This window comes from Athene cunicularia (genome assembly GCF_003259725.1).
Source record: "Athene cunicularia isolate RWA chromosome 2 unlocalized genomic scaffold, athCun1 chr2_part1, whole genome shotgun sequence".
Classification (NCBI taxonomy): domain Eukaryota; kingdom Metazoa; phylum Chordata; class Aves; order Strigiformes; family Strigidae; genus Athene; species Athene cunicularia.
Window position 1 is genome coordinate 130,297,354 of NW_020799095.1, and position 21,736 is coordinate 130,319,089.

At 38.2% G+C, this 21,736-nt stretch overlaps 1 protein-coding gene across 1 annotated transcript in view; it reads right to left on the minus strand.

The window, feature by feature from the left end:
• The window catches only part of STK3 (serine/threonine kinase 3), a 142,932-nt gene that overhangs the window by 117,503 nt on the left and 3,693 nt on the right, over positions 1–21,736 (minus strand). Inside the window, exons 2-4 of the mRNA XM_026841501.1 lie at positions 14,660–14,740; positions 14,086–14,214; positions 10,187–10,301 (exon numbers count right to left, since the gene is read on the minus strand). Of these exons, the coding sequence (XP_026697302.1) occupies positions 10,187–10,301; positions 14,086–14,214; positions 14,660–14,740 (325 nt within the window). The remainder of the gene's footprint in view (positions 1–10,186; positions 10,302–14,085; positions 14,215–14,659; positions 14,741–21,736) is intronic.

Below are 21,736 nucleotides of genomic sequence, written 5' to 3' on the forward strand. Positions count from 1 at the left end.
ACACAAACATAAGCTCGATGCACTTTAGGGGAATAGGCTCTAAAAGCATATCTGCCTTACCTACCAATTGTTGGAAGCAGCAACAGACTAAACTATACAAAAACGGATCCAATGCTCCTCCATTTATTCACTTATTCCATTTATTCACTTAGTCTTACAAAACCACAAATAAACTCGTAAAATACACAACAAAATACTTCCTAATTATGTTTCCTCCCATCTTTACCCCAAATCACAGACTCTCCTCATAAGGATGGTTAAAAGTCACTACATCGGTAGCATAGTACCTGTGTCCCTGCAAGTGACTTTCAACCCACAAAGGAAACAGCTAAAATACAGAATCAGCCCACAATATGCCATGTCATAGCACACAACTTGCCATGAACTTGATATCCAGTACTCTACTTCTAACAGTAGTTCAATGTTGACATACTAGTAACACCACTAACTACCACACATAACAATTAAAAGAAACAAAACTATTTAGCATTTTAATACTAGGAATAGTTTACAGTCAGTGTTGCTATCCTAGTCTGGACGTATGGTTCTTATATTGTAGTATTTCTGATCGAATCATATGAGTATTATGTTTCCTGTTAAAACAGTTGGTTTATTTTATTCTGAGCTTTTGGACACACAGCACCATTCTTCCATCAGGACAGCATGCTCTATACCTTGCACCTTAGTATAATTCCACAGTTATTATCTTTCTACTTTGTATCCAATTTCCAGTTGTGTCAAGAACCTTATTTAAAATCCTGTGGAACATTTATCTGCTTTGTATCTTTGGTTAGTTCTAATTCTGTATGCAGTATCCCTTTGATGGGTTGGTGATACCCTCTGAATACGTGTCAACCATGAAGCAGCTTCAAATCCTCCACCATCAAAACCACATGCAAGTTATATATTAAAATGAATGTCAGTGATAAAGATGAACAACTCTACAGCCTACATAAAAACATTAGCCATTAAGCCCATTTTTAAAATAGAAATTTGGAGCAAAACAGCAGCAAATTCAGGTGTTCCACATCTATTAGTAGACCAGCTAATCCACATATTTACATCTAACACACAGCACAAGGGAGACTTAAGGGCGCATTTATGCAGTCTACTACACACTACCTAATCCATGCAGCTGTTGGGACAACTCATCCACAGGTTCTCTGCTCACAGTCATTCTCCTTTCTGAGGGCCCCTCTGAAGGGGTCTGGGTCAGCTGAATTGCTTTAACTGCCTAAATCCATTCCCAGCTGCTCTTTTTACACTAAGTAATACATGCACATTAAGCCTGATGCTTCTAGGAAGTTTCAGATTACTGCATCTAAACAGTCTGATTAAGTCAAGCACATTGGGTAAATCCAATCTCATGGCAAATAAAGGCACCATGGTATAATCATTCTTCCACCAGAAGCTATGAAGCTTGAACATCACTGGTCTTATATTCACATGCCTCTCCTAGTCTTCATTTATGTGAAGACAAGGCTGAACTAACAGATGCTGAGATGCAGGAGAGATGAGCAAATAAGCAGGGGAGAAGAGATGACAGTTTACTATGATACTCTTCCCACTTGTAATATTTGAAGTATAATTTATAAATTAAGGCAGAAATCTTCAGAGAGAAAAAGAGTTGTTAGGGTTACACCTCTAGTCCGAAGTCAATATTAGATTCTGATTTCCACTGTCTGCTGCAAACTTCAGTGAGACTACACTCTTCTGAAGCCACTTTCCTTGAGCTTCACTGTCTGAGCAATTACATTTCAGACATTTTTTTGAGCAGATCTGCATTCTCTGTGTGAAGACAGTGCTCTTCAAAGAAAAATCACAGCCTACGTCTTGAGTGAGGTACCAAATCATAACATCTAAATTTCTTATGAAGGCAAGGTTTGGTCTTTCAGTAATCGTCTCAAACTAATGGAGATAATTCCTTCTTCCTCCTATTATTATAACTAAGGGGACACCTCAATATTACAGTAATGGATGGAATAAGAACTCACTACCATAGGAGAATTACCAGTTTTACTGAAGTGTAACAACTTAGGCATAGGATCATATGACAGAAGTGAGGTGGCAAGTGTCATTCTTCTTACTGAGCCCAAGTCATGCTGCACATAAAATCATATAGGAAATAGACCACAATAAACATAACAATGAACAACCACTGCACAAGCAATTATTAGTGTGGTATTTTTTCAGATTTGTGTTTTGATCCCAGTAACATAACTTTTGTAATGTTTCTTCTCCTTAAATTAGCATTTTTATACTGGATAATTCAAGGTAGTACTAACAAATCAGAGTCTTCTACCTGTAGTTTGAAAATCACTATAGCCTAGCAGCAACATAAAATTATCTAAAACATATCTAGAGGCTCATATGGAAAAAACTGTATCAGGAAATCACAAGTATCTCCCATGGTCACATGCTAACATCTCCCTGTTAGCACTAAAGGACTTGTTAAAGGACCTAGTAAGTGGGATCTCATGGCATGCTGCCCTAAAGGGCAATGGAACCTTGAAGAGCTGGTTAAGCATCAAGGGCAACCTCCTCAAAGTATGAAAACAGTCCTTTCTGACATGCAAGATAATGATCAACCACAGCAGAAGCCCATCTTAAATGAACTGGGTATTCCTGACTGAACTGAAGTGCAGAAAACAAAGAATACAAAAAGCAGGAACAGATTACTAAAGACAAATGAAGCAGCACTGCCTGGATACTAAGCAGAATGAGAAAAGCCAAGGTTAGGGTTCGTTTGAAACTGAACAGCAATACAGAGTATAGCAAGAGAGTATGTACTGGTCTATATGCAGAAGAAAGAAAAACACACAAGTGTTGGCCTGCTGCTAAATGGGGTGATCAATTTATTGACAAACAACACAGAAATCTCCTAAGCATCTTCTTTGCATCAGTCTTTTGTAGGGCTGTGGCTCTCAGCTGTGTCTGCCTAATAGTGAAGTGAAATGCATTAGGAATTACTCTAGTAAACTGGACAAACAGACGTCCATGGGAACATATGAGACACATCCAAAGGTGCCAAGGAGCTGGCTAGTGCCAACTCAAGGCTATTTCTTATCAGCTTTTAAATGTTACAGCAATCAGGGAATGTCCCTTACGACACCATCTTCAAAAAGGGCAAGAATGATCTCAGGAATTACAGGCTGGCCAGCTTATCCCAGTTCCCAGGTTATTATGCATCAAATCCTCACAGAAGCTAATTTCTAGACACACAGAGAATAAAAAGGTGATTGGAAACAGCCAGCACAAGTTGACCAGAAGGAAATCAGGCCAAATTAATCTGGCCACTTTCCTATGAGGATGGAGAGCTGAGGATGTCATTTAGTTTAACTTTACAAAGGCTGTTCACAGTCTCCAATAATATCTTTTTAGCCAAATCTGGGGCATCATGGAGAAGATGTGGAAGAACAACTGGCTGGACTGCCAGGCTCAATGGTGGTTCAGAATGTAACCAACAACCAGCTATAAGTGATATTCTTCAGAGACTGATAGGGTGAATACTCCCAACATCTTCATTAACAACTGGACAGTGAACTAGAACACATCCTTATCATGTTTGTGGATGACATGAAACAGGGAGGAAGACATCAATACACTAAAAAGCAGGGCTGCCACTCAGAGGGACCTCAACAAGCTGGAAGAATTAGGTTGACAACAAACTTGGAAGTTCAACAAAGGCAGAGTGCCCCACCTAGGACAGAAGAACCCAAAGCCATGAACAGTATGGCATGAGGATCAATGGGGCAGGTAGCATTGCTGCAGGGGAGGTTCTGGGCTGGCTCCAGTAGAGAAGCTGAACAAGAGTCAGCAACATACCCTCACAGCAGGGAAGGCTTGCCATATATTGGTCCTCATTAGGAAAGCACAGTCAAAGTCAGGTCAAGTAAATATTCCCCTTTACTTAGCACTTGTAAAGCCAAATGTAGAACACTACCCAGTTTCAGGCTACCATAAAAGAAATGCTGGCAAACTGGAGAGTTCAGCAGTGGGGGCTAGAACACATGATGGTCCAAGTTGACAGAACAAGGCTTGTCTTGTCTGAAGACAAGTGGGTATTTCACTGCAGTTTTAAACAATCTAAGAGGGGAGATTAAAAAAAAAAAAATCCTTAGAGGAAGACACTTCACAGAAATGGCAGAGGAAATGGAGAATGGGCAACAGTCATGAGTTACCACAAAGGACATTCAGTTAGTCACAAGAAGGAAAGTTCATGGGGCTGCAGACAGAGACTGCTGAATCTCTCCCTTTTCAGATTTTCAAAACAGCTGAACAAGGTCCTGATCAACGTACAAACTTCAAAGTTTACCTTCCTTAGAATAGGAGATTCAACTAGATGACTTCTAGAGGTCCCTTCCAAACTAAAATTAACACTTATTTCAAATCAGCAGCACAATGTTCACCTCCTCCCTCTCACCTCTAAAATAAACATCCCATTCTAACAGAGTAACTGTCTCCTACCTGCAGTTTTCCGACATTTCCTCCACTTCTTCACCATAATAATATACAGCAATAAATCCATCTCAACTTTAAACACAGATTCTTTTACTGTAAAATAAAATATATATGGAAGAAGGATATGTTGTTCTGACCTTAATGAAACTTGGCTTAATTCCTTAGATTGAGACAAATTTTATTGCCTGGATTATAATTTTATATGCAGAGAGGTTGACTCAAACTGGAAAGGCATTAACAATTCAGCTGATATTTCTGGCTCTCGAAGGCAAACAACAATGTGTTTCTTTGAGGGAAAAGGGGGGGGGGGAGGATAAGGTTAAACTTCTACCCTTTAGTATAACAGGATTAAGACTTAGTGTTTTGTCATGGGAGGTATATATGGGGTACCAGTAGAGGACTGACCTGATTAAACATTCATTTAAACAGCCACCTCTGATTCAAAGACATTAGTACAAATTTCTTTATATTCTGTGTTTACATGGTCATTTTATTGTTTCAGCAACTTAAAAACTGGCATTACTGAAAATTATATACAAGAGGAGAAAAAAATTATGTTGCTTACATTAAGTAATTCTAACAAACTTTTCTTTGAAAGATCTTTAGCACCTCAAATTTAAAAATTAGTAGCTGACTTCAAACCATGGATGCAACTTCTGCCATTCTCCTAAAATCTCCCCAAACCTGCCTTCTGAAACTTGGGAAAGGAGATCTGTTGAATATGCAACTAGACAGTCTGCATATCAGAAAAAAAACTTGAAAATTCTATCCCACCACCACCATATTATAGCCCCTCAGCCTTTAGCAGTGACTCGACTGCAGAAAGAAATCAGTAGTAAATATAAACATTGTGAAAGCCAGCAAATACAGCCATTAGAACTGAAGTAATGTTTTGTAATCTTTCTTGCAAGAAGTACACTTTAAAAACAGAAAGTCACTGAATTATAAAATGCTTAGTATTGTAACATTACATAGCTACCATCCATTTTAAGACTGCCCATAAAATGATCTCCAGTATTTTATGCACCTACCTTGGTTAATCTAGGTGGGAAACTACAGAAATTACCCAGGAAGCTAGTTCTCCTTAGAACTGACCTGTAGATATTTATAGCAGTATATGACTAGTTAATAACAGTATTTATTTTAATGGAAAGATGAAGGTCAAATAAAGCTTGGGGAAAGATAATTCTGTCTTCAGAGCAAGCCTTTTAGTCTTTTGCAAATAAACACTCATATACTATTTTAATAGCATATAGAGGGATTCCTCACTGAGTGACCATGATTCACTAACACTGAGTCCTGCAGAAAAAGGGAGAAAGAGGACAATTAGTGTTTCACACTGCACATGTATCAGAGGATACTGCATGGCCAATCCTGGTTCTGAAACTTCCAACTTCTTAATGCTTTTTTTGGCAGCCTTGTTTGCATTTAATAGATACATAGTTATTCTGGAAACAGACAGTTAACAACGTAGTTGTAATATCCTCTTCTTTCATGACAATTAACCAACACATAACATGCATCTTATTTCTGGCACACAAATACTTTCTTTCCAGGGATGAAAGCTAATTTTCTCCTATGAGCTAATTTCCAAGCAGATGGATACTGTTTAACTGCTATGGTGCAAGAAAGGTCTATCATTCTGAGATCCAGACACCACAACCCATTGTTGAAGGAACCTGTGATGCCAATCTAAAGAGCCAAGGAAACATAGTTCCTAAAAACTAAGATAATATCACCCAATGTTTATGTAACAGTCAATCATTCAGAGCCGTAATAAGAAGTTTATTTAGACAAGCAATAATCTTTGTGTCGCACTGCAGAAACTAGTATAGACTACCTTGGTTTGTAAGGCTAGACACAGATTAAGGCAACCAGGACATTTGGGATCAACTGCTTTCCTCCTCTTCCTCAGTCTGGCCGTATAGAAAAGGACTTGAAGAGTCTTGACCTAAAGATCAGTCTCTGAACAGTAACACAGCTGACTAGCCTATTGATTCAGTTCACCTCCCAGAAGGCTTATCAACAGAATATGGTCAGCAGTATATCCAGGATGGACTTGTCTGTTGTCTTAACTACTGACCACCAAGATCAGTTAAACAGCTTACTCATTGCAGAAGCAATTTCAGTCTTTGTGTATGGACTGGCTGGCTACTAATTAATCTGCATAGGTTCAACTGAGGAAGTTATACAGTGATAGATGCTACTTAAACAGAAAACATAAGAGTTACTAGGCCTTAGATAACCAATTCACAGCTGCAAATCACATGTGCAGCAAAGTCCCACAAATTCAAACTATTTCAGCTGTGAAATTACTGAGAAACATGACTGCTTAAAACTTCAAGATAACATCCTTATGAACAAAGTGCCTTCAGCCCAGAGAGGTAACAAAGGTCTGCCTTGGACGTCCACAGTAGCATATAGAGAAAACAAAACCAAAGGACATTCAAATGCAGTATCTAGAGATTCAGATAAAACTATTAATTTGAATTACTGGAGCTTAAACACATGAAAAAAGTAATAACTAAGAAAACATGGCAGAAGATAATCAATAAGAATACAGGAGGCAATGTATGTAACAGACAAATAAATTGGTATGTAAAGGAAATCACAGTTTAGATACAGGGTGCAGGACCTCTGGACCCAACAGCACACCACACGTATAGTTGTACATTGCTACACTTATTTACAATACTGTCCCAAACAAGAAGGTTTTGTCTCATAAATCCACTGCACAGCCACTGCATGGTATGCTACAGCCATCTGAATATGGTCCTCAGAAAAGACCAGAGTAGAATGACTCAACTAATCATGGTCAGCAGATGAGCAGGTGCACCCTAAATTATCAGTAGAGAGACAGGGTCACTGGTGTCTCGGTACTCTGATAAGTTAACAGCAGCCAGCAGGACTTTAAGTATTGCCTCACATTGTAATTATCTCATTCTATTGCAAGCTACCACTGAAAAAGTCAGTCTCATTCCCTCTTTTCCTTCCCTTTCCTCACTGCTCATTCCTAACATCTCTCTTGCATCAGATCAAGCCACTGTGCTGCCACAGTAAGTCCTGAGTTAGCTCACAAGGGGGTGGGGAAGATAAGACTAGAGAGGAAAAAGTACCCCCATCAAGCTGAGACAGGATTGCCCTGCAGCCACACAATCACCAGATCTGAGGCATACAGAAGGCAGCAACACATCAGTCATGCTGAAGGATAACAGCCGAACCACCTTTTCTGGCGGCAACACACAGACTGTGTAAGATACATGTACCTCCCAAATCAGTTTGAGAAAAGCAGGCAAGACTACATATACAACTTTGTTGCCCTGAACCGATGAATTCCACACCTCAGATCAGCCAACAGGCATCATAAGCTTGCTCTAGCACTGCTGATCTGTTTGGCATGCTAGAAGACTCCAGGGCAGAACTCCAGGGGTCGATTTAACTTTCAAGTAGTGGCTTGGGCCTCTTGAAGAACCTGCTCCTATCAAGCTGAAAACCTCTCTGTGTGAACAGGCTCCCAACAGTTACTAAAGATTTCCTTTACTTTGAATTCTGCTTCCCTCGTTTTTCATCCATTAGAGCAAAGACCAGTGTTGTTCACTTTCTAGACAAATAACAAAACTTGAAGTAGGAGAAACAGAGATACAAAAAAAAAAAAATTTAAAAAAAATCAGTAAATTATTACATTTCAGAGACAAGCAACAAGAGCAAACGCATAGTAGCATTTCCTCCCCAAATATGAGGAGACATCCACCTTTTCCTATGACTTATTTTGATATGATCATAGAATCATATAGGTGAGAAGAGACTTTTAAGATCAAGTCCAAATGATGACCATAATGACCACTGTGTTAAAGTAAGGGCTCTTACTTCCAATTCTCTCTTCCTCAGTTACTTTTCCTTACATATGGAGAAGCAGGAAGCAAGCTTTTCCTTGGCCCAGCCACAGTCTTCATTTGACAGCTCAGGAAAAAAAAATCACAGAACACATAACCCTGTGTGTCTTGGCCTAGTCAATAAACATTCTAACAACGTAAGAATCAATTCCCTCTTCACTTCCAAGTGAAGATACTTCTTTTTTTTCTTGTGAAAGTTACAGTGAAACCAATTCTTATTTCCATTTAGTATTCCCAAAATGGCTGTTTTACTCACACCCTATTTTTTTATATTTAAAACAACAACCCATATATGACAGAACTCCCCACTTACTACCCTATGGGTATATTTCTTGAAGACCCTCTAGTGTGGAAATCTGTCCATAAACTTTTCACTACAAAGCACATCCAGATGCTTTGTACAACTTTACACCAACCAGCATTATTTGTGTGCCCAACAACTCCTTTATAGAGCTCTACTAGGCATGTGCTGCATGAAGCACCTTTACAAAAGGTACATTAACTTTACTCTCATTACATGTATTAATGTATTTCTTGATTATTTTATTTCTTAGCATATAATTTATGCTATTTAATCATCAACTTCAACCACAAAAAGCAGTAGAAAAGTTATTGTTTGAACACTGATAATGCATCTGCTGAGTCAAGCATCTCTTCCCCTCAAATCTCTAACATCTCTACTATGTCTGTATTCTAAAATAGATATAAGAGAAACTAGATGGCCTGATTTAATACAGATACATACACACACCTTTTTTAAATAAAAAATTTTAGCATTTTACCAATGCACACACAAGTTTGCTCATTTTTCTAAATCCTGTTTTAAATGGATTTTTTTTTTTAATTCTGGACTAGCTTGCACCATTTCTATTGAAGCTTACTGGCATAAGGACACCAGGTTTTAAGGCTACAAAAACTCCAGCAGTCTCCCATTGGTTTTGGTTTTATCAGTCCAACATTACAGCAGCCCTGACACAAGCCACCCTTTCCAAAGGGGCTCCCTCTAGTCTGAGCATCACCTCCACTTCCCAATAAATATAATTCCATCTTCCATTATGCCCTATTTTCTAAGCCTAAAATTGTTTTTCCTCTCTGATTCCAGGTATGGTGCAAGGAACATTTCAGGGCATGTTTATAAAATGTAAAGAGCTAGCAAGTAGAGGGTCATCTCACAGTATTTGTTGGTAAAATTAATACCTTATGTTACAGCCCACTACTGAAAACAATAGACTCAAAGTAAATATTACTTGACAGCTACAGTAAAACATTCTTCAGAGAAGCTGTTTAAGTAGAAAGCCCGTTTCCTACAGGTTTGCATCCTCCTCTACGTTACTGCTGTTATAAGCCTATTAAGACTCTTCCATACAACCCTCATTTGGGTTCTCACATTACTTAACTGGCATCCCTTCCCGTTCTCATTCCTTGAGTAACACAGATTACTGCTCATGCTCCCAATTCTATGCCTGTTTCCAAACCATGCATGTACTAAGTGGCCTGCTGACAGACTGTGAGGTAGAAGGGGTAGGGGGAAGAAGCCACATACAGTTTTGCTTTGTACAAAGCAGTAAATTTCAAGTAACCTACAGGATCTTCACATTTCAAAATGCATTTGTTTCTGCTGCTGATAACTCCACAGAGGAATGGACAAACAGTCAGAGTAACTGCACAAGCTTGTTTCCTGAGGAACCAAGGCACAGATAACACTCCTTGGCTTCAGACAAGATCTTGTCTGACTTTTATTCTGGCTTCTAGTCTTAATTCAGTTTAATTTTAATAAGTGTCATGCATTTTTGGAAAAAAAAAAACAAAAAACCACAAACCAAAAAACTCACCGTTTTATTACGAAGTCTAATAATGTCTGAAACAGAGCCAGCTCCACAATATTCCATAACAATCCATAGATCTGTGTTCTTAAAATAGCTGCCATAGTACTTGACAACATAGGGACTAGACAGAAAAAAAAAAGTTAGATAAATAGATTAATTCTCAGTGTGGGGAAAAAAAGTGTTGTTAAAAATAACAGTTTGACACACACTAACACAGCTACAGAGCAAGTGTAATCAAATACACTTTAAAATTAATTAGCTTAACCAATGTCTGGTTAGAATAAAGTCTGACTGCTTAAGAGAATTATAGAGGCACTACTGTATCACAAGCTTTCAGTCATCTTCAAATACAGACATAGTTTTCCCAAACATTAGTCTTCTGATATAAAGCTTTGTTTTTCACTCCTCCAAGGTCTCTCAATTTTTAACTTTTCTCACAAAGTTATTGAATGCTTCTTTTCCTAAAAAGATTGCCTTGTTTTCTTCTCATGAGCAAAAAAACCCCACGGAAACTCACCCATGTTTTTCTGGTTTTGCAAGTATGAACTTATTTCAAGTACAAAACTAGACTTCCATATTAAGCACAATCTAGTGTTGGTTTGAACAAGACTTCTGGATTCAAATACATTCTCATATTGAAGTGTCTCAGGTGAAGAGATGGCACTGTCATAAACAGAACATATCCTTTTGCCACTCAACAGTTTGTCAACTGACATAATGGTTCCTCGGAGGTACTTACAAAAGGCAGGAACAGATGTGGTAAACATAACAAGGATCATCCTTCAGAAAAGTGATTAGATGTAAAAGTTTGGAGTTTGGGGGTTTTTTTGCAGGAACTTAAGCAAAGGAGGTTACAGTTAAGATTGCCATCCACCTCCCACAAATTCAGGAAGTAAGATATTGAGATCTCAGACAGCGGCTTCTGGTCAGAACACCTGCACTGTGGGGTGAAATCAAACACTATTTTGTTTTGGAGCAAGGAACTGTATTTTAAGATCAGCATGTTTGCAGCTATATTTTTTTTGTAGGAAAACCGATGTAAGAAAAAGAAAGGACCTATGGTTACCTCCTGCAACATGGGGCTATCTTTATAAAAGATCGGTTGAAACTACCAGCAAACTACTTCATTAAAGAGCAACTGTTAGTACTATAGGATCTTGTCTTTACAGAAGGCAACGTGGGTCAATTCCCTCCTAACTAGTCAAAATCTCTACATTTAAAAGTATAACATAGCATTCTTGCCCCTTATAAATTCCTGAAGTGAGGAAGGTTACTACTACTTCTGCAGAAAACCCACTGTTTTTCACTACCATCTCTGCTGGATTTACACTATGCTAGTATTCTCAGCAAAAATTGGATATTATTACAAATCAGGACAAGAAAATCTTTTCAAAACATCAAGGGCTGTGTAATCTCAAAACACGGCATTTGCCTAAAGCTTTGTCCCAGTTAACTACATAGGCCAGCCTTTTCGATATTAACTGCTTGTCTTAGAATGTATATTTTTTCCCCTTAGTTCTAGAAAAAGACCTGGAAAAGAAAGAAAGGTAAAGTGTTAAGATATAATCATCTTTGAGATGTGCAACTGCTCAGTGCTTTTCTGTAGTATCTGTGGAATCATAACATGAGAAAATAAAGTACCAGAAAGTGCGTCACCCCTCCCGTCAATACTGCACAGCACTGTATTTGCACAAAGGCACATGACACATACAAGCACACAGTGCAGAGCTGCAGCCCAACCCTCTTCTCAGCCACAGAATGGCTTCATCTTGTCCAGCGAAGGAAGTTTGTGTTCTAAAATTCTGAACTCTTACAACTTAAAAAATGTTACACAATAGTACATGTCCAGTAGATTGAACATTGTGTTGCATTTACTAAGAAAAACAGAAAACAAAGAACAAGGGCAAAGAAAAGGGGGGCAGGACAGGGGACACAGGAGAAAGATGGAGAGTAGGCCCACCTAGAACAAGAATGAAAATGTTACAAGAAGTATAGCACAGAAAGAAAGGTGAAAAATTTAGAAGATTCTCAAGTATCTTTGTCAGTATATTTCACACACATTTGTTTAGCAGTCCTGGTCTAGCACTAGGACATTTCAATCCCAGTCTAGTACTTAACAGACATACACACCCTACACCCACTGCTTCCAGTCAGCTCACATGGCTCAAGCCTGTGTAGAGACTAAGGACTGCTATCCTATCACTGACCCCATGGAAGAACTCTGAGAATTCATAAGGTGCTGTTTTCCAACTTACTCAATGTCTTCCTTTACATAAAGGAAGAAAAATGAAGCAGAGGAGATGAAAAGAATTAAAAGCAACAAGAAGAATCAAAGTAAACATTTTAACTACTCTTCCAGTGAGCAAGAGCTGAGCACCTACTCTGGGGATCAAATCTAGTTCCAAAATTATTCAGTCAAACAAGATTCCTGCTTCCTTTTTAATGTGTACCTGTTACAAAATTCCAATTGGCCAGACAAAAATAGTCTCAGAGACAAAAAGGAGGAGCCCTGAAAAAACTCAAGGGGCCCAAACCATTTTAGTATCACCTGAAATAAGGTTATCACACATCTCTATGAAATGCGTGGAAAGACACATAAATCCTTCCTTTTCCCCCCATTCCCCTGCCTACACATTTAACAAGCTTCTAGTGTTCAGAGCAGTCAGAGTCAGAAGGGAATGGATTACAAGGTCCAGTGTGTTCAGTAGGTCACAAATACTCAAATAAAGGCTTGCAGGCAGAGGTTCTGAAGAAGTTTGTATCTAGCACATGAGAATGCATCTAGCCTTCAGTGTACTTTGAGGTCTCTATCACGATATTTAAGGATAAATACTTGAACCTTCTCTCCTCCTTAATGACCCCATAGACAAGATGCTGTGGAGCAGTATGATCAAGCTCTATATAACAGCTGAGCAAAACATTCAGCAAGAAATCTGAATTAATTCGGACTCCATTAAAAGGATTATCTTTCAAACTGCAATGACTACTGCTCATTGCCAAACAAGAGCAAATTTTTCATATAGAGACAGAACTTCAACACCAACACACCACAAAAGCAAACAGAATCGAGAAACAAAAGACCACCTGCTACAATACAATTCACCAAGTTAATGACTAAAGCAATCAATATTTTAAGTGAATTTTTGCCTAACTAGAGTGCAAAGCCTTCCTGTTTGCACTCAGAGTCACAAACAATAGACTCTTGTACCACTGATGAGGCATGAATAAAGACTCATCATAGCAAATCTGACTTTGAAGTTGCAGCCAAAACCTTAAAAGTTTATCCAAATAAAGATACAAATAAATTGATAACTCCATAGAAGAGAGGAAATGACATTTCTGCACCCTTGCAGACACTTGATATTAAGGCTTCAATTCCTACAATACAAACAATCATAAGGTATCATTTGTGAACAAGAGTAAGGTAACAGTCCTCCTTCAGAACCACCACAAGATTGTTCACTTTTAAAAAGGTATGTTCCTGCATGAAAAAGCCAACCAATAGAATACTATTTTGAAAGTTAACTGCAAGCCTTTAATTTCTTGCTATAAACATATTTATCAATCTTCTGAAGTAGGTAACTCTGAATTTACAAGGCATAAGACATTTACAGGAAATATTAACCTTTGGGCTTGTGCAAGTAAAGTGAAGTATGGAGAATTCTAAGTAGAGTCAAATACTTATTCTTCAGCAGTTATGTACACTATTTGTATTTCCTTCAATCCAAGCTACGGATAGGAAGAGGTCTGCAAAGTGGGTCCTTTAAGTAAACTGTCCAACACAGAGAGCTTTAATTTTCCGTGTTAAAAAAAAGTTTGCAGCTGTATATATTTCAGCTATATTCACAAGTACAAATACATGTTCACACAGACTCTTGGAAAGGGAGCTGAATAGACATACCTACCTGTCACATTGTTGCATTATAGAGATTTCTTTAATTATTTCTTGAAGATCTGACTCCACAGGGACCTGTTTAATTGCTACAACTTGTCCAGACTCTTTGTGTATTGCTTTAAACACGCTACCATAAGACCTAAAAATAAAAGAGATTTTTTAAAAAAAAAAAAAACAAGATAAACTGCTTCTTATTTCCACTATGCAGAAATTTTAAAAAGTCACAGAAGCCATATGCTCATACAGAAGTTTGAGGGTTTTTTCAGGCTGCAAAAAATTCAGTTCTAATAGGACCTCAGAAAAGACGTGCCTCTGAAGAATTTATCTTTGTCAAGATGTATAACTCTAGTACAGGTGTAAGCACCCCTGCTGCCTTAATAAACTAGGGACATCATAAATGTATCAATATATTTGGGGAAGCATGGAAGTCTACTGATGCATGTATTTCCTTTATTATTGAAACTTGTCTAGAGAAGAATTCCTTAGGACATTTACAGTCACTCTCTCTGTAACTTAATATTCCAACACATGCTTTATACACTGTTTCCCTCTGATCCCATCCTCTCATAAATAGCTGCACTTACCCTTCACCGAGTTTCTCCAGAACATCAAAGACTTCTTCAGGCTGCTTAGTTAAACTATCTTCACTTAGCTTTTTCAGCTTGCTAAAAGAAACACAAAAGTTATTTGTTTGTTTGGGGGGGGCAAAGACACAGAACTGAAGCAAACTTTCTTTCAAGTGAGCAGATAGAAATATTATAAAGAAAAACATTCTCATGAAAATAAAATGCCTAAAGTGCAGTAGTAAAATTTTATTCAACCATCATAAGATGAAGAAAGTTATGACAATTTTTGTCATCATCACTTTTCCACTAAGGTTTGCTCAATTCAAAACAGCATGGGACCAATTCACCACCCAAACCACTTCCCTTGCTAAAGCAGAAACAGCTAAAGAATACAGTAAAGCTCACCTTTCATCAAAAAGCAGCCAGCATGCAAACACATGCTCATTACTGCCTAGAGTACACTACATTGTTATCTAAGAAAGTATAAGCAAATCCTTCACCCACACAAAATACCAACTTTCTAAACTATACCACTCAAACCAGTTAATTATATCAAGTTAAAAGCAGAACCCAGAGTCAAGATGACTCTGGAAGCATATGGTAGCACTTCACCTTCACAGGCAGTTGCAGAACACTGAACTTCCAAGAGTTGAGTACTCTTAAGAGTTGTTGGGGCAGTCCCTTATTACATCTTTGTGAGTGTACATAGGAACAGGTGCAACAAAATCTCTAATTACATAACACCACATTTTTCCCTCCATCTCTCTGTCTCTCAGAGTCTCAAATCACTCAGTATCACCCTGTGATTTCTCCCAGCTCTTCCAACCTACTCTTACCAATATCCTTTGCCCTTTACAAGCAGTCCTAGCCTTTCCCCAGACTCGAGCATTCCCAGCCCCCCAGGTTCCTGGCAGATCTCAGAACCCAACTTGGCTGCAAGCTTGCAGCAGAACTGACACTGAACACAGCTCAGGAAAATATAACCATACACACATTGTGGTGAGGCCGGGTGGCTGCAACATGTAAATCCTTCATCCTAAAAGTTATAGGGAATTTGGCTACAAGACTGAAATAAGAAGTTAACTCTACATGATAGCCAAGGGTACTATTAAAGTAGAAGATGAGCTGAGGAGTAACTAGTGCTGTAGTGTCAGATATACACAATGCATTCCATGTGCAAGAGGAGGAAAAAAAAAAAAAAATCTGAAGCACAGCAGATCCAGAACTTATGGAAAATGTTATCCTGTGACACTTTCCTGGAAATGAATGCAAAATAGGGGAAGGTATGGGGGCTCAGACAGAAAAGATTATCAAATTTAACATTAGAAGACAGTGTTCTAAAACTCTTTGATATCAAGAGATGTAATTCCGTAATATACAGAACTAAAAAAAAATTAAACTAAATGACTGATGAAGAAATTCCTGAGTCAGAAGAGACCTGTGACTGCCAATCATCTAAGTAAAGACAAAAAAATGAAAGTAACCATATAAGCACAAAGGCCATATGGATTGGTGTTAAAGCAAGCAAGCAAAGCAGAGGCGGGAAGGTGTACACATTTATATATCAAAGAACTATTATTTCACAGATGTAGCAATTATAGGAATACAAAAAGCATCCACAATCAGCAAGGAAAGGTGCATGAACTGCTGCAAACACGATGCAGTTTGCTAGAGCAAGGAAGTTGGAAAGCATGTGTATTTAAGAGAAAATAAAAATCTCCACAGCAAAGGAAAGGCACAACTCAGGAAGACAATCAGCAGAAGACTCAAATGAGAGCAGTTAAATAAGGTCTGCAAAGAGGCCTACAAATCAAACACAGGAACACATAACTTTGCTTTCTTTTTCACCCCCCCTTTCTGCTTGCTAGATTAGAAAACAGAAAGATGAAAATTAAATCTTGCAGAGAAGCACACATTTCATTACTAAGCAAGTGTAAATTGAGACAAATAAAAATGAAGGGGGGGGGACAGATTTTGCATGTAGGTATTACAGAAACAAATCATTAATTTTGCTTCTTTTATGCTATTACCTATAGCCTTAAAGGCAGTATTCACAGAGTTAACTGCAACCATCCTCTGCTTGTCACCAACAAAAAGCACACACAGAATAATCTTACAATACCAGCAGACCCTCAAAATAGAAAAAGTATGACCATTAGCTGAGTCTCTCACTTGATCAGAGAGCTGCATAAAAGAAGATAAACTCCAAAGAACAGTGGAGGGACTGAACTTTTTATTAACTGCAAAGGGAAAACATACAGTGTAACCTCAACCAAAGATACATATCTGCTCATCAAGAGAGCAATGCCTACTAAAATAAGAAGGAAAAGGAGGCAAAAAAAACCCTCAATACCAAAAGGGTTCCAGCAGCACTATTAACACAAAGGCATTGGGAGTGCTTGAGAAAAGTTAGGGAAACAATCAGCCATAAACTGATCAAAACCAGTGTCACTGTGAAATAATGGATTAACTGGAGTACTTAAAAGAGACAACCTGGAGGCCAAAGAAATAAACATTCTGTAGCTTTACAACTGTTTTCACATTATCCAACTCTGACAAACATATTATGGGACCCAATTATGCTTTACACTAAGGCACCTAAACGCTAAACCTATTTAGAGGAAGAAAGATACATCAACCTCAGGAATTTCATCACCAAATACATGGCTCAAAGTACTTCACACTCCTTCATAAATATACTGTAAGAGTACAGATGCTAGGTCCGGTGTTGAAGTGACAGTATTAACATCACAGGTCTTTGAACTATAGAAAGATTCTAATGACTCAGACTAGTCAATGGTTTCTATTTCTAGAAGTTTAATAGAATTCCCAGCTCTTAACTACAGCACAGCATGCAAAATACCCTGAAAGGATTGAATAAAGAAAGCATTTATGAAAACTTCATGAGGAAGCTGATGACTGTTGTAACTGGCTGTAAAACATTTAAAAATACAAGACGACTAGAAATATTATTATATTGGTTAAAAACAAGCAACTAAGACTTGGGACAGAGAAACACATCTAAAACTTCAGAATCAGCTTCTTAACCAGGAGTTGTCTTTGTGTGTGTCCTACTATCCAGACTTTGAAAGCATGCAAGGTAAGACATATAGAAACAAACATTTCAGAAGGATCACTGCTTTTTTAAAAGCATTAGTGTTCTACATAGGGCATGAATACTATGAGCACTCAGTAAAAGACCTATCTGCTAAGGCATGACTATAAATATGAGGGAGTAGGGAGGGAGGCATAACTTAAGAGACAAAGAGCTCAAGAACAATGAGAGAGAAAGGTGTCTCATTCCTCTCCCTCATGTGTCCTCTAACACAAGTGTTTAAAATAGAACAAATCAGTAAAATCAGGTACTGTTTTATTCTGGCTACAGATACAAGTGCCATATATATTTGTGAGAAAGTCTAAAGGAGATGTGTAGAAGTATAAAAGCTGGGTAGAAAGTCATTCTGGTTTTTTTTTTTCTCGAGAAGATCATCAGGTAGTGACTATGGGATATTTCAGTAGGCTTCCAGAAGGAAAGTTGTTCCTGAAAGCAGAAGGACTAACCAAACTACAGTTCTGGGACAACAACAATTATCAAAAAGATTTTCTTGCTCCAGCAGGTTTGACTTTACTCATAACACCCAGTCTCTTAAACAAGAAAAATACACCCTAGCAAAAAAATTTATACTTTTATAAATCCAGCTGATAGAGAAAAAAGTCATACTTAGCATGACCAGAATCTTACATGTCATTGAGTACATCAGCAAAACTCCACATAACTAAATGCAGAAAAAACTAAAAACAGTAGAGGCACCCAAGACTACCAATCCTATCAAAGATCAGAAAAATCTGAAGTGGGACCTGAAAAAACAAGAGATTTTTTTTTCCCCCCTCACCCCAACATGAAAAGACAAAGTATGAGTTTAGCGTCCTACAGACATTACATATAGATTTTACAAAATAAATTGGTGATGTGCTACAGAGGTAAGCATAAAGAAAAACCTGAAAGCTTACAAAGAAAAATAAAGCAGGACTACAGAACAGAACTCCATCATAAGTTATGGAAAACTGGACAGCTGCTGCATGAAACATGAATATATGTGGTTTATTTTGCAGAAGAATTAGCACACTGAAACATTTAGAAAGAATGGCTGGGATCAATTATACTGATATATTAAAAGAGAAGCAAGTAAGAGAAATCACTGCAGTCATCAGAAACAGAGGTGGTATTTGACAGCCTTGAGATACTTATGCTGCTTTACACTGTTCACACAATGTGTAAGCTTACATTATTGTATTGTGTACTTACATTTAGTTTTCTACCAATGAAACCCAAGCAAACTTACACTTTCATCCCATCATTTTCAGGAGGAAATTTTCATCATCATGACCTTAAATGCCCATTGACATGAACATTAAAACCAGCCTATTTTTCGCAGACAGATCGTATTTTAAAAACAAGTTTTTCCCTTCCTACAAAACTTGAAAAGTTATATTTCAGTGACAATTAAACCGCCCCAGTTTAAAGAAAGGAGTGGAAAACTTTAATTAACATACTTCATGCTTGTTAAGTGGCCTTTTATTTGGCAGCAGCATGCAGGAGATGGTGTTCTGTCAAATACATAGTTTTTAATTTTGCCCATCTTTAGCTATTTTCCTTTTCCCTTGTACGCGACCTATCTCCTCATAGATGGGTATGCCAACACATACAGAAAAATGCAACAATAACAGGGGAAAATTCCAAGACTCAGAAGCAAATTTTGTAACTATTTCAAGAGTGGAATTCCTTAGTGAGGGAAAGAATTATAAAGCACATCTGAAATACAGTTAGAAATTCAGATGAAAGAAAACACCATGTCAACTACTACACAAATTGTTCAGTATAAAATCAGAACACTTACTCTAAATTATTTTTTAAAGTAAACAAAATTATTCTGAAAAGGGCTTCTCCCTGGAAGCCTTTTGTTACAGTACATTGGTCAAACAAGAAAAGCTAGTGATTTTGACAGCAGACCCATGAAAAGCCATAGTGACCTACCTTGTCACTTGGGCATCATCACTGCTACTTTCTGAAGGGCTGTTTTAAAGATTTACAGGGAAGGTGGGAATAAAAGTGCCCTATATCCATAAGGGAACTCTGGAATTCTAGGACATCCATGCAGCTTTGAAGTGTTCAGATAAAATTCTTACTATCTCTAGATGAATGTCTTGCACTACAGGTATCAAGGCAACAGTAACTGCTCCTGTGGACAACAAGCACCAAAATAAAGGAGCATAGTGCTCACATCTATTTTGCCAAGTAAACACAGTGTGTTCATTCCAAGCCACTACTGCATACAAGGCAGGCATCAAAAAAATCAGCCCTCAAAAAATAATCTATACTCCTTCTAGACTTGCAGAAAAAGGGGTGACCTAGCACAACAGCTGGGAATGCCAAACAATCAGAAATCTGTAAAAAACAATGGATAAAGGCATATATGTGTAAATTTATGAAAAACTCCGCTTTTTTTTTTGAAAGAAAAAACTCTTAATTTGAACTCTGAAAACCTGAGTTCAAATCTTCTCTCTCACTAAAGAAACAAATCCATTAAGTTCTCATCACATTCAAATTTCCAGAAATAAGCTTGAAAAAACATGGAAAGTATAAAAACATGCCAGAGAGTTTAGAAGTTCTCTCACCAGCTTTCTAGTTCTTCCTGACTGAATCTAAGGATTTAAACAGCTCCTCACTTTCAATTAGGCCAGACACACGCCTCCAGCTAGGTAAGAAAGTTAGAGCAAATCCCAGATTATTCCCAAAAAGTCTTATAGGTTATGTTAACCTCAAGTTTTATTTTCAATCCTTTGATATCACCAGATCCCAAGCTTTGCAGTGGTGCTGGTAATGTTGATTACTCCTCAGACATTGCTATTTCTTCTCCTAAACCCTTACTGCTGCCTGTCCTACTTCCTTTGAGACATGCAGCACTGTCAACCTGAAACTACAGTGCAGGCCTGTCCATTCTCATGCCACTGCCTGCTAAAACCACTCTGCATAACAATTACAAATCAATTCTTGGTCAAAGTTCTCAAGTAGTAGAAACTGTTATTTGATGTATTACTGGAGGACAAAACAGTGTAAGTTCAAGACTGCGTTCTTCTTAAGTCCTGTCATTCTCCAGGAAGCTGTTTTAAAGAATTTTAAAGGTTTTAAATGTAGAATGTAAATGTTTTAAAGCAGAATGTAAAACCTGATTTACTATCTTCTACCACCGATTTGTATTGTGTACTCCCTAGATTTTTCATTAAATTAACAGGATGCAAGAGTAAAATACTTGGGAGTGCTAAAACAGTAGCACATGTAAACTGTGCAATTACATTTTGTATACCACACAACTACATTCTATATAGTTTATAATCACATCCAAGAAAAGATTTCTCCCATTTAAATATACACATAAAAAATTAAAGCAAAATTATTTTGTGCACTAAGAAGACAGTGTCACATTCAAAGCAAAAGTTCATGGTTTCACATCATTACATATGCACACAAAAATAAGTCAAATGACAATGCTCAAAAAAACCCCAAACCCACACATAGCAATTAATACGACAAAATAGCCTATGTATTTCAGAAAATACATATACTGTGGGAATACTCTCGATTTTTGCCTCTTCCCACTCCCTGATTAGCAAATGCAACTATGCAACCCCCACGCCCACAAGCATCCCTCCACCAGCAGGACACAAGGGCACTTTCTAATGTGGAAAGATAAGAACAACTGCTTATGTCTGTTGCTTTCACGGACCTGAACTAAACTCCTAGGCCACAAAGGGCTCTTCTCGGCGATGAAGTTCCCCTCATTTCACATTAAGATGTTCCTCTTGGAACTGAAGCAGCCCGTAACTAAAGGCTTGCCTCCGCCTGGACGCGTACCCAAGACGGTTATTTCGTGAACACCCCACGCACACCTTCCCCAACGCAACACAACACAACCCCTCGGGCCGCCGGGCAGGTCCCAGCCGTCATCGTTGTCCCGCCGCCCCCCTCACAGCCTCCAGGACAGGGTCCTCCCGAGGCCTGCGGGGGGCCGGCCCAAGGCCTCACCCCGGCCGGCC